Raw genomic sequence first — 25,267 nt, forward strand, 5'->3', positions numbered from 1 at the left:
GGCCTCTACTATCTATGAAATACAGAATTGTATTAACCAACCTTTAGCTTTTAATTATTTCCTCCAGGCAAAGAGGATTAAAAAGTAATTTCCAGATACTTAAATACTTTGATGTATTACACAGCAATAATCGTCAATCTTTCAGTGACCAGTTTTTCAATATTTTTTACGTTTGCAATGATTTTACTGCCTACTTACTTATATATTGTTATTGTCATTAATTTTTTAGATTTTAATACTATTACCGGTAATCTTTTTTTAACTTTTAAACTCAAATATAAATGGACCATCAATTTTCATTCAAATAAAATGTATTCATTATTTGTAAAAATATACCCATAAAATTATCTCATTTTATTAACATGTTACTTATTTTTGTTTCATTTGTAATGCAATATTGTCTTAGTGTCTTCTATCTAAGTTTTGGGATTTAATTGATATGGTCAGATAAAGCTTGTTTTTCTATTATATCCAAACAATTTGCTTCTTTTATGGGAAAATGATTGTCTGCATTGAAACCTAATTCAACTAGATAGAAAATTGGGGAAACTATAGTATTAGTATTGATTAAGATTTGCTCTACAATTATGAATATACTGAGGGCATCTTCTCTATTCTGCAATTTTCTGTGTGGTTTAACATTGATTTTACATTCATTATCATGGTATAATCTACCATATCATCCTGACGCAAAGTATCTATACCATACATATTTCTTTGAAAGGATTCATCATCCACACATCAGTATTCAATTTGTTAACTCAATGTATGAAGTCATTATGTTAAATCAGAAAATATAAAGGTTCTTAAAATTTCTCCAAAATTTGTAGAATGCTTTTAGCAAGCTATATTGTGCAAATAGAGCTAATTTCTCAAAAAACCTAGAGATAACATTCTCAAAATCAATACAGATCATTAGCTTACTCGAAATTTCACACAGATCTAATTAAAGTTCCACTGAAAAGTCACACAATTTTCTTTAGAAATCCATTAACCATCCACATGTAACAACAAACAAGCAAACAAACAAACCATTCATTGTTATGTCACTAAACATGTTAAAACAGCTGCTCATTCTTAGAATTGGTCACAATCTTAATTTATTGTGTTCACTGTAATAGTTAATGAATTGTGTAAACTTGGACTTAAACATTGACAAGATGTTATCTGAGAAATATACAATGAATATTACAAAAACTTCTAGAATTTCCTTCTTCAAAAACCACATATCTCCACCATGTCTTCCTGCCATAACTGGAATTCCACCAGATGTACAAGCAATAATATTTGTCAATAAAATACAGACCTTTTTAAAGTGGGTTTTTAATGCAATAAAAATTGATTCTCCTTTTGTACCAGCTATAAGATTTTTTTGCAAATTTTTCTTCTTGTGCATGACATTTTCATCAATATATCATACACAGACAATTAATAAAATGTTGCTGTCCATACTTTGACTGTACTGAGAATGTCTGAGTTTTCAGTAGTTTAGATCTGATCTCAACTTCCTTACCCATTTTATCAATGCACCTTTATACAGCTATATCATTAATTAGTATGGATCTCAGTGAAATAAAGCTCAACATCAAGATAAGATGGTTTCATAGTTTAAGGTGAAAATGTTCGCTGACATAGTAAATTCATAAGAATATTTTTGTTAATAGAGGACTAAATAAATCCATAAGTAGTTACAGATCTATGGGATTCAATGTCCCCAAATGACAGCATGTTCTGACATATACATAAGCAAAAATATATAACAAATTATAGCCTGTTGTACCTAAGTTATTATTTCCTTCATTTTTTTAACATCCACTGGTGGGTGATATTGTTTAGATTGAAGTATTACTTTTATAATGATAATATTTATTTTCCAGTAATGAATGCTGCTGAATAACCTTTGAGTTAAGACTACTTTTGTGTTAAAAGTATTTAATCTGAGTTTCTTCTCTCCACTATATGGGCTAAAAGTCTCCACCTCAAACCCACTTGCATTGTGATGAAGACAGAGGCATCATCATCATCACCATCACCATCATCCTAAAGAACAACTGGACTAGATTTAGTAGCCAGTATAATAAGATAAAATCCACCAATCTAAACTTGTGTTATAGAATTAATAACAATTACAAGAGTAAAAGCAATCATGTTTCGTTCTTTTTTTTAACCTCAATCATTACAGATGTACCCTAGGACTCTTAATTTGCACTTAAGTGTTCTCAGAAGTTTTAGAATCAGAAGTAAGAGTGTTTGCTTTATGAACAACCTCAGGGGTGGGTTCTACTTACCTTTACTACTGGTTTGCAATGGGGCTGTGCGCACACATGAGCGTGCACGCTCTTCTGCCCATGCGCAGAAGCATTCTGATGATGTCGGGGTCGGTGGGCGGAGCCTCCCTCCGGTTTTACTACCAGTTCTATAGAACCAGTCCGAACCGGGGGCAACCCACCACTGAACACCTGCTTTATTCAATTCTGGGAATTAACTCAAATGCAGTTTTATCTTTAAACTCATAAAAGTGAGATGATGTTCCTCTTGGTAGTAAGTGATTTTTTTCCACTGATTTTCCATTAATTACATTTAACTGTATACAACAAGCTTCTGTATTCATTTTTTTTTTCAAAAGTTAGTTATATTTTAGCCACACAAATTTGTCTCTGATATGTTTGGTGATTGACTATACTCTCTATTTTTGTTACAACTAGCGGTCAAAACAGTAAATAAATTGATTGATTGCACCCAATGGTTTTGTCAACATACAGTATACCCATACAATAATTTTGTGATGAAATGCATGACTTTTCAGAAAATTCCAAATGTGCCTTTGTCCAAAAAGTTATGATCTTCATTCATTGAGATTTAATACCATGCATCACTATCTCTAGAAATCATGAAACAAGACTCTTGTGATAGTGTTTTATACAAGAAAAGAAGTAAATCTTATAATTTTCGTAGAGGTTGACTTTTATGTATAGAGTACTGATCCAGTAATTACAATAATAATATTTATTTAATCACAATAATCCAAAATTTCACAGCCTTACCTGCTTCAACATCACTGAAGATGGATTTGAATGCTGGGAAGTAAGTGCTTTGCACCTTATCTAATAGCTCTAACATAGTCAAAATTCTTCTGGCTTTTAGTTGGCTATAAATACACTGTAAATCCTCGTATCTGTAACATATAATGAAGAAGATATGAGCAAACAGGCTTATAATCTTCCTAGGACAAATGAATTTAACAGAGAAAGTTTATTTTTTGTCTCAGCCAGAAAGTAAGAAACTGTACAACTAAGTTTTTCTTTTGTAAATGGATGCTTCTACTTCTCAGCTATTTCCTCCAGATCAGTTAGAAGCTACCGCAAATGACCTGGTCCTGCAAGTGGCAACTGCAAAGCCCTAGCTCTTCCTATTCCATTTAGGTTTCATTATAGAATGAGTTTAACAATATATAGTACCTATTTTTCCAAAAATCCAACTCCACCTTTGGATGGGGATCTTTGCCTTGCAAAAGCAGTTCTGAAGACTGTCTCTTAAGAACGTTCTGGATCTGGTGGGTCCATTCAATAACAGAGGACTCAATTGCATGAATAATGGACTTATCTACCAGTTCAGTACTGCAAAAAACAAAAGTATCAACAGATCAGTTTTATTTCTCTTTTGAAAGTGGTTCTCTAGAAACGAAATACGGTATAAAGCAAAAAGATAAATTCTCCCTTTCAATTAAATAATAGGAAATTTGTCACAAAACAAAATTTATTATTACTGGCTCACGTTCTTTGTACAACATGTTTACATTTCTGTGCTTCTGTTCCTACTCATTCAACAATTTATATCTTAAAGCCAAACATGAAAAGCTCTCCATTCATGCAGTTTCTTGAAAATGACCACTTAAGTCAATAATTAAAGCATTGCAACTTACTTTTTCTCATTGTCAGAGTTAATGTATCTCTCGCTCTCAGGCTCAATAGGAAGAGATAGTAATGTTTTTCCTCTAATTTGGCCAACCATCACAAAAACACTCCTTTTCAGAGAGCAGACATGATTAATGATATCTTGGGATACTACATTGGGCCAACTGTTATGGTTTCTCTGGTTCACCAAGAGAGGCATCATTACCTGGAAGCATTGAAATACAGCCGGTTATGAAAGTGATATAGGAGAAGCAACAGAAAATATTGTATCAAATCTTCTGGTTTCCTGATTTTTTTTACATCTAGTGAAAGAACCAAATAATCATTTTATAGTCTTGAGTTGAGAGCTTTCTGCACTAAAACTTCTGGGTTTCCAGTCAGAACAGACATATTGGAAATAGCTGCAAGCAAATAATCTCCAGGAAACATTGCATTAAACGTCATTCAGCTTTTAACCCGAAGAAACTAGATATTCCTTTTTGACCACCTTGGATGAAAAATGTGGAAATTCAAACCAAATATGTCTGGGAGGTCCTCAAGAGATCAAGAGAATTTGAGTTTGCCTTCATTCTGCAGTAAAAATGTCCATTTAAAAGACTCTACATTTGAAAAAATTTCCCTGCACTCTTTTTTTGCTTATATTTTGGTTACTTTCAAAGTACAGAGTCTGGGCCTACTGCCAACTCTATTGTTTATTTTTAATACAGGGTATATTTTTTAAAACTAGTAATGTTTGAAACTGTCTTGTAATTTTTAGTATAAAAAGAGAAATGAAATCACAGAGACATCCCTTTTGACAAGTCTTCAAGTTGTTTGATTATTATTTTTTTAATTATGTATACTTTTTAGGGGATTTTTTAAAAATTCTTTGCTTGTTCATTTATTTTTTATGCACATAATTATCTTCTTTTTTCTTTTAAATATAGATTCCACACATATACCTATAGAGTGGTATTTGAATGTTAAAATCAATCTTTATGAAACCTTTACAACTATGAGCAATGCTAGAAAATATGTTAAATATTTAAATATAGAAAACATTATTATTAGTTATTTCTCAAATGGTATATGCCATAAATTCAGTTAGTATTGGTATTAATAAGTGGACCAAAATAAAATGGACTAAGTTAGTCTTAATGTAAAAGGGTTGTGTGAATCAAAAAAACAAAATATAAACTTAGTTTACTTATAATCATTAAGGGCAGATTTTGCTTAGCTATAGAAAACTGATTTAATGGAAGAGAATTTATTAACGATGGATTGGATGGGACAGTTTATCTCACAGACACTTCAACTAAAGCTAAAAGTGTGGCCTTTTTAATTTGTAAAGGATTTCCAATTGATGTACAAACTAATGTAAATGAGCATTATTTAATTTTATTTGCTAAAATAGCAGATACTGAGAAAAATGGCTAATATTTATGAACCAAATTTAGATTTTCCTGTTACGTTTTATGAATGTTTTCAGCATTTGAATATATGTATTTATAATAAAATGATAATAGGAAAAGATTTCAGTGAAATATTTGATCATGAGTTTTGATAGAATTACATTGGCAAAAAACCATTAGTGAGAAAAACAATTAAGATTTATACAGGATAACTTAATTTATGAAACCCCTGGCATTTGATGTATCCAACCAAAAGAAAATACACATTCTATATAAGTATGCATGAGAATTTTTTTAGGCTTGCTCATGTTTAATATTATAAATCTTGTACTACCAAATTCAAGAGTGTAATATTGATCTTTGTTATATATCTGATCATAATGCAATTACTTTGAATTGTGTGCTTCAGAAACTGGTTAAGGTATTAAGAAATTGGAATTTTAATGTTGCCTTATTGAATGATGAAGAATTTGTACAACAAATGCAGATAAAGAACTTAAAATATTTTGATTTGAATTCAGAAACATGCATTTTAATGGGAAGCATATAAGGCATATATTCAATGTAAAATTATTGCTTATGCATCATAAAAAAATAAGATTAAAAATAAAAGGGAAAATAATTTGAAAAATTAATTGAAATATATTATGGGCACAGATGGTTAGAGCCCCATCTACAGTTTGTAAAAAGAAACGCAGAAAAAGAAATATGAACTAACTGCACTGATACTACAGCCAACAGAATTTTATGACCAAGATCCTGGGAAAATGGTGAAACATCTGGTAAGATCTAGCCCTGTGATGTCGAACCTATGGCACACGTGCCACAGGTGGCACATGTAGCCATATCAGTGGGCACCCGAGCTCAGGCCCGGTGCGCATCCATGTGCCAGCCAGCTGATTTTCGGGCCTTCTGGGCCTACCAGAAGTAGGGAAACAGGCTGTTTCCTGTCACCGGAGGGCCCTGGGTGGGGGGGGAAGGCCCATTTTTCTCTCTCCCCAGACTCCATGGCCTTTCTAATGGTCTAAGGAGAGCAAAAAACGGGCCTTCCGGTCCCACTAGAAGTTGGCAAACGGGCCGTTTTCGGCCTCCGGAGGGCCTTTGGAGGGGTGGGCAAGGCCGTTTTCGCCCTCCCCAGGTTCCTAGAAAGTCTCTGGAGTCTGAGGAGAGCAAACAGCGGGCCTTCCGGTCCCACCAGGCCATCACGAGGGGGCGTGGCACATAGAATTATGGGTGTGGGCACGCTCACGTGCACCACCACCACCCGCGCTCCCCCCGCTCCTGGCACGCAATGGCAAAAAGGTTAGCCATCACTGATCTAGCTTAATCATTTTAAACAAAAGAAGAACAGCACAATGATTCCATTATCATAGGTGAACGAGATAAAATATATAAATGTTCAGTGCTACGAATTGTCAATTTTTTAACATTTCATTCAGAATTATACTTTATTTATTTATTTATTTATTTATTTATTTATTTATTTATTTATTTATTATCAAATTTATAGACCGCCCTTCTCCCGAAGGACTCAGGGCGGTGTACAGCCAAAGTAAAAAACATAGATACAAACATTAAAAACAATTTAAAAAGATATATATAAATTTGGCCCCAAAGTTAAAAAAACAATAACAAACATATTAAAAACATTTAAAAAGCATTAAGCCAACCCGGCTTGCTGAAAAAGGAAGGTCTTCAGGGCACGGCGGAAGGCACCGAGGTCTTGAATTCTTCATATCTCTGTGGGCAGTTGATTCCAGAGAGCAGGTGCCCCCACAGAGAAGGCCCTCCCCCTGGGGGCCACCAGTCTACATTGCTTGGCCGATGGCACCCTGAGGAGGCCCTCTCTGTGGGAGCGCACCGGTCGGTGGGAGGTCGTTGGTGGCAGCAGACGGTCTCGAAGGTATCCAGGTCCTATGCCATGGAGCGCTTTAAAGGTGATAACCAACACCTTGAAGCGCACCCGGAAGACCACTGGGAGCCAGTGCAGCTCACGCAGGAGAGGTGTTATGTGGGAGCGCCATGCAGCTCCCGTCACTACCCGCGCGGCCACATTCTGGACCAGCTGAAGTCTCCCCTTGCTCTTCAAGGGGAGCCCCATATAGAGAGCGTTGCCGTAGTCCAGGCGAGAGGTGACGAGGGCATGAGTGACTGTGCACAAGGAATCCCGATCTAGGAAGGGCCGCAACTGGCGTATCAGGCGAACCTGATAAAAAGTCCCCCTGGCCACAGCCATCAGATGTTCCTCCAAGGACAGCTGTGTATCCAGGAGGATGCCCAAGTTGCGAGCCCTCTCTGTGGGGGCCAACAACTCGCCTCCAATAGTCAGTGATGGGGTCAACTGACTATATTGGGATGCCGGGAACCACAGCCACTCAATCTTGGATGGGTTGAGCCTGAGCCTGTTCCTCCCCATCCAGATCCGCACAGCCTCTAGGCACCGGGACATCACTTCAAGGACATCATTGGGGTGGCCTGGGGTGGAGATGTACAGCTGGGTGTCGTCAGCATACTGGTGGTACTTCAACCCGAAGCCACAGATGATCTCACCCAGTGGCTTCACATAAATGTTGAACAGAAGGGGCGAGAGAACCTACCCCTGAGGCACCCCACATATGAGGCGTCTCGAGGTTGACTTCTGCCCCCCTGCCAACATGAACTGCGACCGGTCCGAGGGAAAGGAGGAGAATCACCGTAATACAGTGCCCCCCCATCCCCAGCTCTTCCAACCGGTGCAGCATGATACCATGGTCGATGGTCTAACAGGACCAGAACAGAGGAGCAACCCCTGTCCCGAGCCCTCCAGAGATCATCTACCAATGCGACCAATGCTGTTTCCGTGCTGTACCCGGGCCTGAAGCCCGACTGGAATGGATCTAGATAAGACGTTTCCTCCAGGTATTGCGGAAACTGTCATGCGACCACACTCTCAACAACCTTCGCAACAAAGCGAAGGTTGGAGACAGGACGATAGTTGGCTAACACTGCCGGGTCCAGGGAAGGCTTCTTGAGGAGAGGCCTCACCACCGCCTCTTTCACGGCTGTGGGGAGGTAACCCTCACTCATTGAAGCATTGATAATTCCCTGAAGCCAACCTCGTGTAACCTCCTGGGAAGCCAGTACTAACCAGGAGGGACACGGGTCCAATAAACATGTGGCCGCACTAAGTCTCCCCAAAGTCCTGTCCACGTCATCAGGGGTCACAGAGTCAAACTCTTCCCAGATAACATTCTCAAGACTATTCCTCGCCACCCTGCCTGAATCTACCCAGTTAGAGTCCAAATCCCCCCGAATCTGTGCGATTTTGTCATGCAGATACCCTGTTTCCCCCAAAATAAGACATCCCTTGATAATAAGCCCAATTGGGCTTTTGAGCACAGGGCAATAAGGCCAAGCGCTTATTTCAAGGTTCAAAAAAATATAAGAGGATCTTATTTTGGGGGAAACACGGTAATCCAGAAAATATATCAAATGAAGATATAGAAGAATTTTTTTAAAAAAAATTAATCTACCATATTTAGCTAAATCACAAAAAAATCAACTTTTATTTGCTTCATTATCTGAAGCAGAGACTAAACAAATAATTTTTGAAATGGCCAGTGGTAAAATACCAGGATTAGATGGGTATCCTATTGAGTGCTATAAAATATTTATAGACCTTTTGGTACCAATACTTTGTCAAGTGCATGAAGAGATATTTGATAAATGAATTTTATCATCAGTATTTAATCAGGTTTATATTACAGTTTTACCAAAACCAGGTAAAGATCACATCCAGCACACTAATTATCATCCAATCTCATTGATTAATGTTTATAGAGATATTTTAACAACAGTGCTAGCAAACATATTACAGCAAGCAACAGCATTTTGCAGTGTTGCAAATATTGTTATTAAAAAGAATGAAGCAGGGTTTATAAAAATGAGGCAAGCAGCAGATAACATCAGATTAGATGTAGATCTAATAGAATTGAGTAATCTTATTTTTAGATGCTGAAAAGGCCTTCGATAAAATAGAGAAACAGTACATGTTTGCAGTACATAGATTTGGATTTCCTTAAGAACTCATAAAATGGATTAAGATATTATATGAGTCCTGTCTAAAGTGAAGGTTAATGGCATTTTTTCTCCAGGTTTTCAATTATTCAGAGCAACTAGACAAGAAGGTTCACTTTTAGCCTTGCTTTTTAATACCTGTGTGGGACCTTTGGCTTGAGCTATTAGACAACGTAAGAGATCTACAGAGTAATTCATAACTCAAATGAATATAATTTGGCTTTATTTACAGACAATGTTCTTCTGTGTATTTCTAAATCTCACACTACTCTTCCAGTCTTAATTGAAAACATAGATGCCCTTAGCAAAATACCAGCATACTCTATTAACTGGTACAAAACTGATGTCAATAAGTCAAGATTTGGTTACCCATCAATTTAAGGAATATCAATTCTGCATTCATACCTAATCCATTAAATCAGGGGTTCCCAACTGGGGGTGCTCGCAAGCCCTGAGGGTATGAGACGATATTCCAGGGGGTGCGAAAACTTGGGTTTAGAAGTTTCAAAATTATAGCTATAATTATATGCATTTAATTATTTACTTTTATAAGGCGTGCAAGGATATATCAGAAGCGTTCTAGGGGTGCTGGGTTGGGAACCCATGCATTAAATATTTTGGAGTATATAGTATATCCCAAATGATATAATGCAGTTTATAGTAATATGCAATTTAATTAAAAAGGTTTCTCCAGATATTGATGGATGGGAGTTATTAAATCTTACCCTTTGACTTTAAAATGACCTTAAAATGAATATATTCCAAGATTAATTTATATTTTGAAAGGAATACCAATTTACATACAATTTATATAATGTATATCTGGAAAATACTTTCAGGAAATAAATTCTTTGTTTAGAAAATTTCTGTGAGGTTCTTTGATTCCGAGAATATCTTTACAGAAAATGCAAATACCAATTAATGAGGGAGGATTCAGTTGTTTGAACCTGGAAGATTATCATCGTTACTTATTGTCAAATACTAAAGCTAGAAATTCACCTGCTGCCAAAATTAATATTAGGTCATGGTTTAATTTTGCTCTATTCACATGAATATATGCAAATATATACCATATTTTTCAGACTATAAGATGCTCCGAAGTATAAAACGCACCTACCTTTTGGGGAGGAAAAAAAAAAAAAATCTGCCTCTGCCTCTGCCTATTTTTCACCTGTTCCAGGCAGTGGGGATAGGTGGCAGCGGTGATCCCCGCCACCTGGAACAGGCCGAAAATGGGATGCACGAAGGCCAAAAATGGGATGCGCGGAGGCCAAAAATGGTGCGTGTGGAAGCGGCGATAGGTGACAGCGGCAATGGGATGTGATGGCGCCGATGAGTGGCGGTGATTAGAACAGTTGATAAGAGGTATTCCGAAAGGCAGATCCAATCGTCAATCAGCTGCTTGTGCTAAATCAGGCTGTGCTGAAGCTGACCATGTTATTTGCTGTTTGCTGCAAGGAGGTAAATTGCAGCTGAAGGCTGGGGGCTGGCGGGTAGGCGGGGGTTCGGCAACATTCACTGTATACACAGACATTTCCATCCACTTATTGGGGGGGGGGCATCTTGTACGAAAAGTATATTAATTCCAATATTTGATCTCCTATCCATACAGAAGACCCAGTGAAGTGTAAACATAAAGCAGAGAAAATAAAGTACATTGTAAAGATAACATATAGACATTGAAATGTGGATTTACAAGTAGCTATTATGTATAAGCTGGGTTGACAAAATCAGAAATGAGGTGGTGATAAGCAGCCTGGGAAAGCCAAGAAAAATCATCAAAACCATAAAAAAGAGAGAGTTAGAATATTTTGGACATGTGATGTGACACTCAGAAAAATACAGCATACTTCACTTAATCCTCCAGGGAAAGATTGAAGGCAAAGAAGAACATCATGGTTTCAAAACCTAAGGGACTGGTTTGGACAAAACTCAGCAGCACTTTTTTGTGTGGCTGTTGATAAAAATAGGATCGCCAACATGATCGCCGACGTCCGATGATGGATATGGCACAAGAAGAAGAATAGACATATGAGGTACAGAAAACAAAGTAATAATACGTAGGAAAGCAGGGGAATTTAAAGGACTTGCATGGTGATGTCTATTCAGAAACACACACTGTTGTTATTCCACAATGATAAATGCACATAGGTCTACGGCAATGAAATGACAAACTATCAGACCAAGCAGAACTATGGGGCCATGATGATATACTTTGGAATGAGTGAGAGTACTTGGTAGTAGTTGGTCAGCAACTCATTAAAACAGCTGCGTCTCTTCCCAAGATCACACAGCTCCTCACTGCAGCTCTATGCAATTCTTTGGGGGGGAAAGGTGATTAATTTGGCAGGTATTTCTGTCCCTTTTTCTCATTCCAAATCTAAAGAGCTGCAGGCTATACAGTACAAATTCCACGACTTAAGGATGATCATGCAGGCCAAGGAAACTAAAACAACTAAAACTAAACAGTGATCAGTGAGCTCTTAGCCTTCTTATCCTCTGCTTCTCTAACCAATCTGTGTAATCCATCTGAGATACAATCAATTACTGGTAAAAGAACTTTTAATACATTCCTTACGTATGCATTTTATTAAGGAAGGTAACTGATAAATAACCATATCGTGTGTCAATTATTTGATGTATCCCAATCAAAATTGTGATGCCTACACTTCTTAGGCTAAGACAACAAATGTTAACAGTAAACCTTGAAAAGGTTCACAGCAGAGTAACATTTACTGTTATCATATTAGATATACAGCAGCTATTATAGGAGGCCTAATAAAGTTAATTTGTCATTAGAAAATGGAATAGGGAGACTGTGAAACACATTGTCACCTTGTATTAAGGCAGAGTGTAATAATTCATTTGAAGGAAAGTACACATTGCATCCATCACAGAGATGCCCATCGGTCAACGTCTTTCTTTCACAAATAATCAGCATGGATTGACTCAAATTAACCATCTCTGCTGTGCTCTAAATTAATGGCTGTAAGGAGAAGCAGAAGCAGAAGCAGAAGCAAAATGAGGAGGAGGAGGAGAAGAAGAAGAAACAGAAGCAGAAGAAACAGAAGAAGCAGCAGAAGGAGAAGGAGAAGAAGAGGAGGAGGAGGAAGAGGAGGAGGAGGAGAAGAAGGAGGAAGAGAAGGAGGAGGAGGAGGAGGAGGAGGAGGAGGAGGAGGAGGAGGAGGAGAAGAAGAAGAAGAAGAAGAAGAAGAAGAAGAAGAAGAAGGGGAAGAGGAAGAAGAAGAAGAAGAAGAAGAAGAAGAAGAAGAAGAAGGAGGAGGAGGAGGAGGAGGAGGAGGAGGAGGAGGAGGAGGAGGAGGAGGAGGAGGAGGAGGAGGAGGAGGAGAATCCCAAATGTCCAAATTGGGAGACGAGCGTAAAAAAAGCAAAAAGACAAGTTGCAGCTATGATCATGCAATTGAAGTCCTGTCCCTTTTATACATGCATTGACAGATGTAAAAAAAAAAGGTCAATGTTTCAATTGCACTATTGTGCGATTTGTGAAAAAAATCATAGCTTTTTTTTGACACACATATACTGGATGTCCCTAGATACCGGTGTCTACTATTATCTATTTTGACTAGGATGCTCTGTAGGCTGAGACAGAGATCTTTTGCATCAGCAGACTCAGAAATAGGCACCTGCTGATCTGAGTAAGCAGCGTAATTTCAAAAGCAATGAAAAATATGAAAAATAATCTGTCTCTTTCCTGGCAGCTGGAGATGGATTGTTTCACCACTGCTGACATATCACATGCCCCCCAGCAGGATATACCTGTAGGAATTCAGCTCTTAACACACAGAAAAAGATTATATTCTTGTGTCTTAACAGGCAATTCCAGGAAAATGCTTGGATACCTGACCTCACTCTTTGTTTTCTTGCTTTGTGATCTAAAGTTGTGTATTCTTTTTCATCAGCAATTATTTGCAGGGGAAAAAATCCTTCATCCTTTTTTCTCTCTTTCTAATGTAGAAAACTGTGTTCAGTTACCATTTTCAGCCAGAAAGTTAATCAAATGTATTACTAGCATCAATTTATAAGAAAAATTGATGCTAGTAATGCGTTTTATTAACTTTTCTTATACTGTCAATGTATAGAAGCTCAAGTTCAAATGGTACTTATCATCAACATAAAAGATTGGTTTTATTTTGTTGTTATTGTTTTCAATATTGTAGCTTGCATGGAAAAAAGTTCTGAACTGTTTAGCAAGTCACTAAAATGATTGGAAAGCATATGGGTGCTCTGCTGATATGGAACAGGGAACAACTCCTATTGAAACTGGCACCAAGGCAAATTCAGGCATTAAAAGCTGCTCTAGGAATAAAAATCAAGTTTTTTCCATTCCAGCATATGAAAAGATAATGTTAGACATCAAACCAGATAAGGATCAAAAGCTTGATATTGGCCATAATTAGTCATGTGACAACAAATGTTATACATCCCCACATGTCAAATGCAGGCATCTTTCATAAACGGTAAAATTAAGCAAATATATTGTTGTCTTCAACAAATGTCTAAATATAGACAGAGTGGATTTTAGCTACATGATATTAGGTTTTATCAATATAATTAAAATGTTAATCATTTTGAAATGTTTGTTCTGTGGTAAGATATTTGTGTGTGAATATGGTGATCCTGGGTATAATTACCTGACAATAACTTCCACTAACCTCAGAGGTAGTGTTTATTGTTTATAAATAAGATGGAATTGTAAAACACATGGAGTGTTAGTCAAAAGATCTTTCAGTCAGTAGAAATACAATGCTTCTTTTGATTTTAATTAGAAACGCAGGCTTTCCATTTAAATGGCAATCAAGTAAAAATCTCATCAAATTCCAATTTTTGTCTGCTTATTTGCTTCTATGCTAATCTGCCATAAACACAACTAAAACTTTATCAAATCACTAAAGTGAATGGAAAGCATACTTTATTTATTTATTTCTCCCAGAACCTTGAATTCTATCTATTATTCTGTTTCTGAGGAAGATGTACTGTAATTGAAAAGACCTTCCAGGATTCTGTTCCCATCATCCATTGGCCTTTTAGTACACCTGCTAAAAAGTGATAGAAAAATAATCAGCCTCAGTGTATGAGGTCAGTGAATTTCAGCAGTATAATCTCCAGAAATTGACCATTCAGCCTCTTACTTTGGGACATGAAAGAAGGAAAAAAACATTACTGAATAAGCCCCAAATTTAACGTAAAATTACAGTGTTTACAAGATTAAACCTAACGCCACAGGAAAAAATAATAATCACAACACAAAAATGAAACAACTGGGGAGAATACAGATAATTGCTATCCCGTCCATGTGCCCAACACATTTTGTCTCACTGCTGCATTTACTTTTCTTGCCTTTCTCACCTTACCTCACCCCTTGCCAAATACAAAGTGTAAACAAAAGGCTGTCGAACATTTCTTATGGGGGTGGTGTGTGGGTGTGTGGGTGTGGGTGAGTGGGTGTGGGTGTGTTAAGGAGCTGAAGGTCCCGGATGCCTCCAAAGAAGCAGCGGGAGTTAAGCAAGGAAAGTCCGTCCCCCCACCTCTCACTCAACTACAGGTAGTCCTCAATTTACGACCACAATAGAGCCCAAAATTTCTGTCGTTAAGTGAGACGTTTTTAAAGTGAATTGTGCCCCATTTTGTGACCTTTTCTTGCCACAGTTGTTAAGGGAATCACTGCAGTTGATAAGTTAGTAACGTGGTTGTTAAGTGAATCTGGTTTTCCCATTGACTTTGCTGTTCAGAAAGCTACAACAGTCGATCACCTGACCTCGAGACACAGCAACGGTCATTAAGTATGAACCAATTGCCAAACATCCGAATTTTGATCACATGCCTACGCGGGAATGCCGCAAAGATCATAACGGTGAAAAACCGCCCTTTTCCCAGGGCCGTTGTCACTTGGAACAGTCACTAAAGAAACTGTTGCAAGTCGAGGACTAACTGTGATAGCTTGAGAAGCTGCGGGGTCGGGGGTGGGAGAGAGTTGAGGCGTTTTTCTGTATGTGCGCCATCTAGCGGCCGCTCGAATTTTCGCAGCCCGGATCCGAGAACTAAAATCTTCAAAAGCTGCCGGATGCCCCCCCTCCCCCCCCCCGCCCCAATCCGAGTCAGCCCGCCGCGCTGCCTACCTCTTCCACCAACGTGGCCAGCTGGTCAAGGGTGGCTACCGACAGGTCTCCATAAAGCAGCTGCCGGGGGTCGGGAGGCGAGCGCAGGGGTCCGGAGGCGAGGCGCAAGAGGAAGACCCCTTTGGAAGAGCGACCAGCGGTGGGCGCCAAAAGCAGCTCCTCGGTCAGCGCCAACTGCCCCGCTGTCCCTTGAGTGACAAACAGAAGCCGGCCGGCTGGCTCTGTATCCAGGAAAGCGCGCAGCAGCAGCCGCGCTTCGGGAGATTCCAGGCAACGCGCCCAGCGCTCCGGCTCCACTCGCAAGCTGCGCGTCACCCGCTCCCCAAGCAGCCCGGCGCGGGGATTCGCTTCTGGGGAGCCTTCCTGGTCCGGATCCTGCTCCTCTTCTTTGCCCCCCATGCTCTCCCTTCCCCAAGTGTTTTGGTCGGCGCCGCTGTTGCTTGGGCGACCAGGACGCTCCTGAGCGGGAGTGGGAGGGACCGGCTGCAAAAGTGAGCTCCCACCGGTTGCCCCGCCTTTCCTAGCAGCCGAGAGGAGAGAAAGCCGCAGCTCTCCTCACGGGCGGATGGATTCTCAGCTCTTTCCCTGATACGGTCTAGGCAGAAACGATCGGAAAACAAGCCAGGAATTCCCCGGAGAACTCGAGCCAAAGGCAATTTGTTGCTTCTGGCTTAACAGAATAACAAGAGTTGAAGGGACCGTGTAGGTCATCTAGTCCAACCTCCGCCCCCCCCCCAAGCAGGCGACCCTACACCAGTGGTGAAATCCAATTTTTTTTACTACCGGTTCTGTGGGCGTGGCTTGGTGGGCGTGGTGTGGCTTGGTGGGCGTGGCAGAGGAAGGATACTGCAAAATCCCCATTCCCACCCCACTCTAGGGGCAGTCAGTGGTGGCATTTGCCGGTTCTCTGAACTGCTCAAAATTTCCGCTACCGGTTCTCCAGAACCTGTCAGAACCTGCTGGATTTCACCCCTGCCCTACACCATTTCTGACAGATGGCAGTCCAGTCTCTTTCTTCAAAACCATTCCAGTTTAGTACAGGAAGTCCTCAACTTACGACCGCAATGGAACCCAACATCAGAGTTGTTGAGTGAGACATTTGTGAAGTGTGTTTCGCTCCCTTTTTACGACCTTTCTTGCCAGAGTTGTGAAGTGAAGCGCTGCAGTTGATATCGTTTGTATAGCATGGGGATTAAGTGAATCTGGCTTCCCCGTTCATTTGGCTGGTCAGAAGCGTGCAAAAGGTGATCACATGACCTTGGGACACAGCTATGGTCGTTAAGTAGGAACCATTTATCAAGCTTCTGAATTTTGACCATACAACCAAGGGGATGTTCTAAATGTCATGTGGAAAATGGTCACAAGTCAATTTTTTCAGTGCTGTTGTAACTTTGAACGGTCACTAGATGAACCATCGTAAGTAGAGGATTACCTGTACTTGGGTTCTACAAAATAATCAAGTTTGCTTTAAGTCAACTGGGGGTCTTTCAGTATCTTGTGGCTAAACAGATCGGTTTAGTGCCTACAAACTAGGTTCACACAAATCAATCAACCAATCTCTACCTGCCTGTCACTGTTGACTCCTTGTGACTGCCTGGACATCCCTGTGGGTTGTCATTGCGTGCTTCTTAGCTTGACTGGCTAGAACTTAAAAGTCTTTCTGTTTGCAGCTCGGTGCCTTAACCACCACAGTAAACCAAACTAGCTCTTGGGTTCATACAATAGAAGGTAAAACTAAATAAACGCAAACCACACCCTTTTGTGCTACCTACAAAGGAAGTCGGTGAACAGCTTCTGCTTTAATTCCTCACTTTCAGCAGCAAGGATCTGTTTCTCAACATATGCATAGGGCACTAGACTGGGCAAGGGAGATAATACTTATCATCCCCCCCCCCCCAAAAAAAGAGCCCAGGGCACATCATTCATGTCTAGCAATAGTCACATTATTATTGTTACAAGCGAAGGGAAATATTATAACACCTTCACTAGAATGTGGAATTTCTTTTGACCACCTTTATCATACTGGTAGGATATCAATTTAATGAATAGTGCTATCTCTAATCATGCCTGTTCCTTTTAAAGACCTAGTAAGTGGTGAGGGGCCTGTAGCCACCCAGGTGTTTCTTGAACTGTAACTCTAATCGTTTTGTTTTGCTTTTGGTGGCTGACCTGGATAAAGAGCTTCTTTTGGGGGGAATAATACAATGAAAATAGTTTGTACTTATTTAGGTGGTTAGTATATGTCTATGAAATATCTAACTTGCAATAATATAGCTGAATAAAGTTTAGGACAATGTGCATACAATGTATCCATGCTGTACATTTTATTTACTGGGTCCTTGGATTTAAAAATATGACTACTTAAAATGTTATGCTATAAACAGCCTCATAGGAAGAATTCTGCAAAATTAATTTTAGATAAGCAGTGACAACTCCAAAAGTGAGTAAGATCATAACATTACAAGCTTATCCAGCCTAAAGGTCTTTTTTTAAAAGAAATTAACCATTATTTTGAGACTCAAATAATAGGTTGCAGATCCCAACTTTTCTCAATGACCATATAATAAAATATTTCCAGCAGACAGGCAAATGAGCCATCGGACCAGAGTGTCTCCAGAATAATGCAGTGGGAAGTACATTTTGTTAGCTATGCTATTAACATGTCCAGCAGGAACTCTGCTTTGTAGAGGCAACACAGGCAATTTATCCAGAGCCAACCATCTGGCAAAGTTCAATGCGTTGATACCTCCTAGAGTCTTCAGCATCACACATATCAGATGTCATGTGCTAAAGTCACTCTCCCTGATAGAACAGCAGCTACTTCGCTGCTTTGCTTAATTGGTGGTTTTGAGTTTTTTATTTGGTGCTCCAACAGAATCCTCTGTGTATTCCAATTTCATTTTGGCCGGCGAGCTGTTCCTCATGGCAGTCTGGGAAGCTTTGAACGCCTCTTTCAAGTGGCGCAATTCTCGTTTCTCCCGGCGCTCCTCCATCTCTTCAATCTCATCAGCAAACAAGGCCTTCAGAGGAAGGATCAGTTTTGGAATGGCATGGAAATCTTCAAAACGAACCTGACAAAGAAAACCAATAATATATAGCAAAAAAACCAACAACAACTGTACAGAATCTGTATGAATCTACAGCCTTTAAATTTTTGTAAAGGGTTACGTGTGTAGCATGCACCTTAATACTGAACTTTTTTGAACTGAGAAAAACCCAACTAATCTAGTGCCCAATCAATTTTTCAAGTTCACTTACATATTTAAAACGTTCTGATATCTAGGAAAAAAATATCTCAGAATTCTAAAATCAGCGTTCTTCCACTCTAACATGCCATCGTATCTGGTTTCTGCTGGAAAAGCCAACTGGGAACAGAACATGAATTGGCCAATAGGTCACTAGACTTGACCCTCACCAGACTGATATCACACCTACAAAAAAAGTGACTTATTCCTCTCTCTTTTTAATCCTATAATCAGAAAGATAATGGTGTGTGCTATAATTCTTCTTAAAGTTTGGAACCAATATATCTGTATTGTTCAAGAGAACCATGTAAGTATGTGTGTGTGTGTGTGTGTGTGTGTGTAAGAGGAACTCCTATGTGGCTATAACTTCAAAGCATGGTCTGGAGAGAGAGTGACAGCAGGCAAGAAAATGAAAATGCACTGTATCTATAGGAGGCTTTAAAAGGTGAGATATGAAGGAGGAAAACTAAGCTGGTTCTAAGGCTAATTCTGAACTGAGCATCTAAAAACTCTTTTAAGCAGAAAGACAAAACTTTATGATTTGGAAAAAGGAACGCCCAGATATTTATCATTCCTTCCTACTTTTCAATCTCTGACAATTCAAGGTAGTTATTCACAATTCCCACTTTCCCTCAAAGGGAAATACTGAAAAACTTTGGAACTAAGGTACACGATGGAGAGATGAAAATACATTCTGAAGAGGAACTGAGAGACTTGAACCAATGACTTCCTATCCGACCTGATAGTCCAAATGGATAATGAGAAGACACTATGCTCAGCTCACTAGATTAAGCCCAACCCAGTGAAATGCCAATCTACTGGAAATTCTTTAAAAGGACTGCTAGATTAAATTATTTCAAATCAGATCACTCTAGAAGTACAATCATTCTCTTGTGAATGGGAAAATAAAGGAAAGCACCTCCAAATAATGCAATTTGAGCTGCTTTAAAGAAAGAATTAAAAATTAATGCACAGAAAAATGAATAACTTGGAATCAAGAAGCAACTGCAAACTAAGCAAGAAAGGAGTGCTGACAAAAACAACAGAAACCATACATGCTTGTATAGTATTATAAGGTGTGAGTTGTGAATCCACTTCAGTGGATGACAGTGATGACAGAGTCATCAATTTTGACACTTTGAGATACTGGAGCAGAGATCCCCCTATATAATTTTATGTAATTTAATCTACGATACTATTTTTTTTTTAGTAAACAAGATCAATATTTTTAGGCTATTTAGAAAAAAGAGTCAATATCCAAAAGAAGCACATGAAAATGTTGAGCTCTCTTAGCTTAAGATACAATTTTAACTGACCTGCATGTGATCAAATGCAATTCCAACCTTTTCACTAAAGTCTTCACTGAAAAGAGGAATCTTAGCATAGCGTTGACTGAAGTGATTGAGCATGATGAATTTTGCATTCATTCTCATTCCGACTTCAACAGCCTGTGAAGTAGTGCTATGGAAAGGAAACAAGAAAACACAGTATGAAATAAAGAAATCTTCCCAGAATCCTTCATAGCAAATTATGTAAGAAGGGAGGGAAAAACAAATTGGAAGACTAGTATAGGAGCAACATAAAAGCATTTATGGAATATTCCAGCTGCTATTCCTTGCTACATAAATCAGCAGAGGCCTGCTTCAAAATGCCAAGTAATTTATTGACCCACAGAAAACTAAGTCATCTAGTCTTGCTCCTATCAGAATCCTGGTCTAAAAAGTATTAGAATCTTAAACTGCTGACTCAGATTTTTTCTTGGAATACCAAAGTTAAACCTTTAAATATTGAGGCAGGCCACATTTATTCCCTATATGTAATTCATTGCTTCATGTCAAAACATACATTCTTAGCATATTAATATAATGGGTGAAGAGATTTTAAAACAAACTTACGAAACAAAAAGGATTCAACTAAAATCAACACTAAATTGGACTTAATTACAACAGGTAAACATGCAAACACTTGAAGTGATTAACATTTGCTCAATCTTATATAATTATTCAGAGAACATAAATTATAACTCTAGATGTTTTATGCTACAGTTTAGATTTTAAAAAATATTTTTTTAAAAAAAATCTTTATTACATTTCACCCTTACATGAAAAAATGACGATGGTAGAAATTCTTTACCTGTGTGTTTTCTCTATAGCTTCATCTTCCATTCCATCCTCCAGGGTTGCTTCATGAATCAACATAGAAGCATCTTTTCCTGTGAAAACCATATTTGTAACATTTGAAGAGCAGTGTGAGAAAACACGTGGTTGACCCAAACTATATAGTAATGTAGAACTCAATGCATAGCTCACCCATGTCAACTAAAGCAGCACATGGCATGGTGTCACCAGAATAGACCACTTTCCAACCAGATTTATGGACCATGGAACAACCAAAGGCATTCTTACAATGCCGAACTTCGCATGTCTGAAACTAAACGTCATAGCACATTAGCCACTTGGAATCTGTGTATGCTTTTTCCTATCCCAGTCTATCCCATGACTATTTTACCTCTCTGAAGTCACATTTCTCCATAAGCGATTCAATGTACACCTTTGCATTGGGTTTGAACACATCAATGTTTGCTTTTAAAAACTGAGCAGGAATCATTCTGAAAAGGAAAAAAGGGGTTCACAATTACAGTAAAAGCATTTATGGTTTGGTTTTGTGAAAGAACAAGAACTTTTCATAGCAGCAGAACTACCTGGTATCAAAGGGGAAGAAAGCATTATCTTCATAAGTGCACACCATTAGGCCACTTGTTTTTCTTTTCAAATTCCTGTATGTTACTAGCTGTCAAATGTACTGTATTTTTCGGACTGTAAGACGCACCAGTGTATAAGATGCACCAAGATTTTGAAGAGGTAAGTAAGAACAAAAAAGTTTTTGCCCTCCCTGGCCCCCAGGAGCACTTTGCAGGCCTCCCAAACCCTCTGTGCGCCCCGTTTTTGGAAAAATGGGGGCGTTTTTTGCAAAAATGGGGGTGTTTTTGCCCTCCCCAGCCCCCAGAAGCCCTCTGCAGACCTCCCAAACCCTCTGTGCACCCCGTTTTTTGCCCATTTTTGCGAAAAAGGGATCATGCAGAGGGTTTGAGAGGCCTGCAGAGTGCTCCTGGGGAGTGGGGACTGGGGGAGGGCAAAAATGCCGTTTTTGCAAAAACTTGGTGAAAAACAGGGGGAAAAGGGGCCCGTTTTTGTGAGTAACGGGGTGCGCAGAGGGTTTGGGAGGCCTGCAGGGTGCTCCTGGGGGCTGGGGGAGGGTAAAAACACCGTTTTTTGCAAAAATGGCATTTTTCCCCTCCTCAGCCCCCAGGAGCACTCTGCAGGCCTCCCAAACCCTCTGTGTACCCCAATTTTTGCAAAAACAGGCCCATTTTTCACCAAAATGAGACGAGTGGGGCGGGGCTTCGGGAGGCCAAAAATGGCTGTATTCGGTGTACAAAATGCACCAACATTTCCACCCTCTTTTTTTGGGGAGGGGGGAGTGCGTCTTATACTCCGAAAAATACGGTAATATTATTTTCTGCTCATATCAACCAATTTCATTAGAAGAACCTTAATGGCTCATCCCATTATCAGTTTGTCCACATTCTCTATGAATTTTATAAATAATGAAATGAACGACACGTCTCAATGTGGATATAAAATTGCTCTAAACTGGCAACGCTGAATCTTTTTAAAAATTAAACTATCCATAATCAAAACTTTGTGGAACCGTTACCAGCTAGGTTATAATAAACATTTTGTCACCCTGATCATTTTTCTCACCTAGATGAACAATGATTTAAAGAACATGCAATCAGTATTCTGCAGATGTTCAAAAATAACTGCCAAACTGAGTCAAATCTATGTGAAATGTATCTATACCTCCTCTTCAAAACAATTTAGGCTCCCAACAAAGAAATTAGGTACTTTTCCTAGAGGTTTACAAGATACTAAATGACTATATTAGATGAATTCATTCAGCCTGACCTCTAGCATCTTCAAACTCATAACTAAACTGAGTATAAAGGTGCTGATGAAACTATTGCCAGATTAAAATTAAGGAGACAGATGTTCAAATCTCCCTTCTGACCTGAAAGTCACTTGCCCTGTTTTCACAACTGGGTCAACTGATCCTATGAGCTGATTCCGATACGGCTAGATTCTGTCCAAAGCAGAATCAATCTAAACTAAGCTAAATCAATCCAGTAAACTGTGTCCTAGGAACATCAAATCTATTTAACTGCCTCATCTCTGCATAGCTATCTCCAAGGGGAAAAAAAGCTGAAGAGACAGAACAGTTTAAGCCATATCTATTGCTGCTTGCTAGGTCAATGGGAGAAGAGCTAGTGCTGTTATGAAATGTTCCTGATACCCAGGTTAATTAGCCCATAACACTTCCTGGAAAAAATGGGTTCCAAGATCATCAGCAGAGGGATCTAACTGGGTAAATGGCCAACTGGATTAAGTGCATTGTGTATTGGAACAAGGCCATGAAGGTCCTTGAATTAGAAACGCTCTCTTGAAGTAATTTATGATATAGAGTTACAAGAAGAATAGAAGTGGTAAATCACGCACACTGCTCTGAGTTGCTTTGATGAAGGGTGGAATTCAAATTGATACCAAAAAAAAAAAGACAATGCAAGCTCATAGCTGTAACTTCTGGAGCAACAGCAAGGTATGATCAGAGAAGCCTCAAGTGACCCATCTTTGAGTGTCATTCTAGAATCAACAGTAACTTATGATTGCTTATTGCTTAACGCACTGTAAGCCACCCTGAGTCTCCGGAGAAGGGCGGCATATAAATCAAATTAAATAAAAAATAAATAAATAAATAAAAATAAAAATAAAGAAACATTATTGTAACATATTGCTACAAATATACTTCAATGTCTCACATAAGTATCTACTTACTTGATATGACTCAGAATCTCTTGACAGTTATCATGGTATTGATGCAGCCATGTCATAAGTATCGTGGGTGCAACTAATAACAGTGGGTCATGAGACTCACCCTGGGATACCTGAGAGAAGGTAAATAAATAAAGCATGAGAGATCAGTAAACCATGAGGTCACAATACAAAACAAGAATTAATCCCTGTTTATTCTTCTGATACTTAGGTATTCTTAACAAAGGCGATTCTTTCTCAATGCCTGGGAAATGTCAGTCTGAATTGTGTAGAACAGGCTTTGGCTCAACTGGCATCTTCAGCCCTCACAGAAATGACATATTTTGACCAGGGGCCATGCAAGACTGGATTCATGGCCCCTGCTCCAAGAGCAAGTAACAGCTGTGACTAGGGGAACCTTTGCGCAGGTTCATTTTGTGTACTAATGACACCATTCATAAACCAGAGGCCTTGCTTATAATTTAGTAATCTCCTCTTTGGATTACTGTAAAGCACTCTAAATGGGCCTGCCCTTGAAGAGCATTCAGAAGCTGTAACTGGTCCAGAACACCAAAGCATGCAGATATATGACTACTCTGTGAGCTGCATTGGTTCCCAGATTCAATTCAAGGCACTGGTTGCCACCTATAAAACATTACATGGCATAAGACCAGATTATTTGCAGGACAACCTGTCCTTCATTGTTTCTTTATCCCTCACTGTTTCTGCTCATCCTACCAGGTATAATAGGAAGTCCATGCTTCAGGTCCCTCCATCAAACAGTGCTACATTGTTGGATCCAGGAGTCATGCCTTCTCTGTGACTGTGCCTGCCCTGTGAAGAGTTCCCTCAGAGATCGAGTTAGCTTCAGTACTGTTAGCCTTCATGAAGGCTCTGAAGACCAGGCAGTTGAGTGACCTCTACTGGTGATATTGTTTTCATTTTGAGAATTATTGTTTAACCTGGGCATTATGAATGATGTTTGATATGATGGTTTTAATCTTTGTATAAGTAGTCATTGACTTATAATGGGGTCACTTGTCCATCAGCCTAAAGCGCAATTCCAAAATATCGGTCCATTTGCAGCACTGTGAAATTTCATTTGGAAGCAAAATGGAGTGATCTGTCTGATGACATAAATGGGCAGGGCAAAATGGCCACTTCTGGATCACCATGAGTAAACCGGTCACGAGATAAACCACTCCCTGGTTAAGGCAGCAAAAGAGTAGTTTGTGCCCTAGCCACATGGCTTGAAGCAGCAATGATATTAGAATGCAATTCAGCCACTGAAAACACGGCAGCTGCTTCCAGAATCGTGACATGCATCTGAGAGGCAAAGCGACCTGTCCTGCTTTTTAACAGTCCACACACCCTTTCAGATACCTCAGGCCCTGGAGGTTTCTGAAATGCTGGGCACACCACATTAACAAAGCAGAAAAGGTTGCTTTCTCCCTCAGCTGCATAGTGCAATTCCGGAAGCTCAACTACATTCTGTTAGCTATTCAATATCACTGCCATTTCTGGAATCATACCACATGGCCACATGATGAGACAATCCATTCCAGTGCTCTGGAAGGCCTTAAGAGTTCTTCAAAAAGTAATGAGGAGGAAGATGTTTGGCCTGGTGGGGTGGGAATCAGCCCTAAGGCTTGGAGG

At 39.2% G+C, this 25,267-nt stretch overlaps 2 protein-coding genes across 3 annotated transcripts in view; both read right to left on the bottom strand.

Annotated features, from left to right (window-relative positions):
• Positions 1-17,792, bottom strand: part of DNAH9 (dynein axonemal heavy chain 9) — a 251,220-nt gene extending 233,428 nt beyond the window's left edge. Inside the window, exons 1-4 of the mRNA XM_034407801.3 lie at positions 15,499-17,792; positions 3,923-4,119; positions 3,459-3,617; positions 3,045-3,175 (exon numbers count right to left, since the gene is read on the bottom strand). Coding sequence (XP_034263692.2) covers positions 3,045-3,175; positions 3,459-3,617; positions 3,923-4,119; positions 15,499-15,897 — 886 coding nt within the window. The 5' untranslated portion in view covers positions 15,898-17,792. The remainder of the gene's footprint in view (positions 1-3,044; positions 3,176-3,458; positions 3,618-3,922; positions 4,120-15,498) is intronic.
• A 6-nt stretch (positions 17,793-17,798) lies between these two features.
• The window catches only part of ELAC2 (elaC ribonuclease Z 2), a 32,818-nt gene continuing 25,349 nt past the window's right edge, over positions 17,799-25,267 (bottom strand). For both annotated transcript variants that reach the window (XM_034407785.3, XM_087883586.1), the window contains exons 19-24: positions 23,636-23,745; positions 21,252-21,351; positions 21,053-21,173; positions 20,877-20,955; positions 20,060-20,204; positions 17,799-18,569 (exon numbers count right to left, since the gene is read on the bottom strand). In XM_034407785.3, coding sequence (XP_034263676.2) covers positions 18,333-18,569; positions 20,060-20,204; positions 20,877-20,955; positions 21,053-21,173; positions 21,252-21,351; positions 23,636-23,745 — 792 coding nt within the window. In that variant the 3' untranslated portion in view covers positions 17,799-18,332. The remainder of the gene's footprint in view (positions 18,570-20,059; positions 20,205-20,876; positions 20,956-21,052; positions 21,174-21,251; positions 21,352-23,635; positions 23,746-25,267) is intronic.

The sequence above is a fragment of the Pantherophis guttatus genome, chromosome 2 (assembly GCF_059756535.1).
Source record: "Pantherophis guttatus breed Tessera chromosome 2, ASM5975653v1, whole genome shotgun sequence".
NCBI classification, from domain to species: Eukaryota; Metazoa; Chordata; class Lepidosauria; order Squamata; family Colubridae; genus Pantherophis; species Pantherophis guttatus.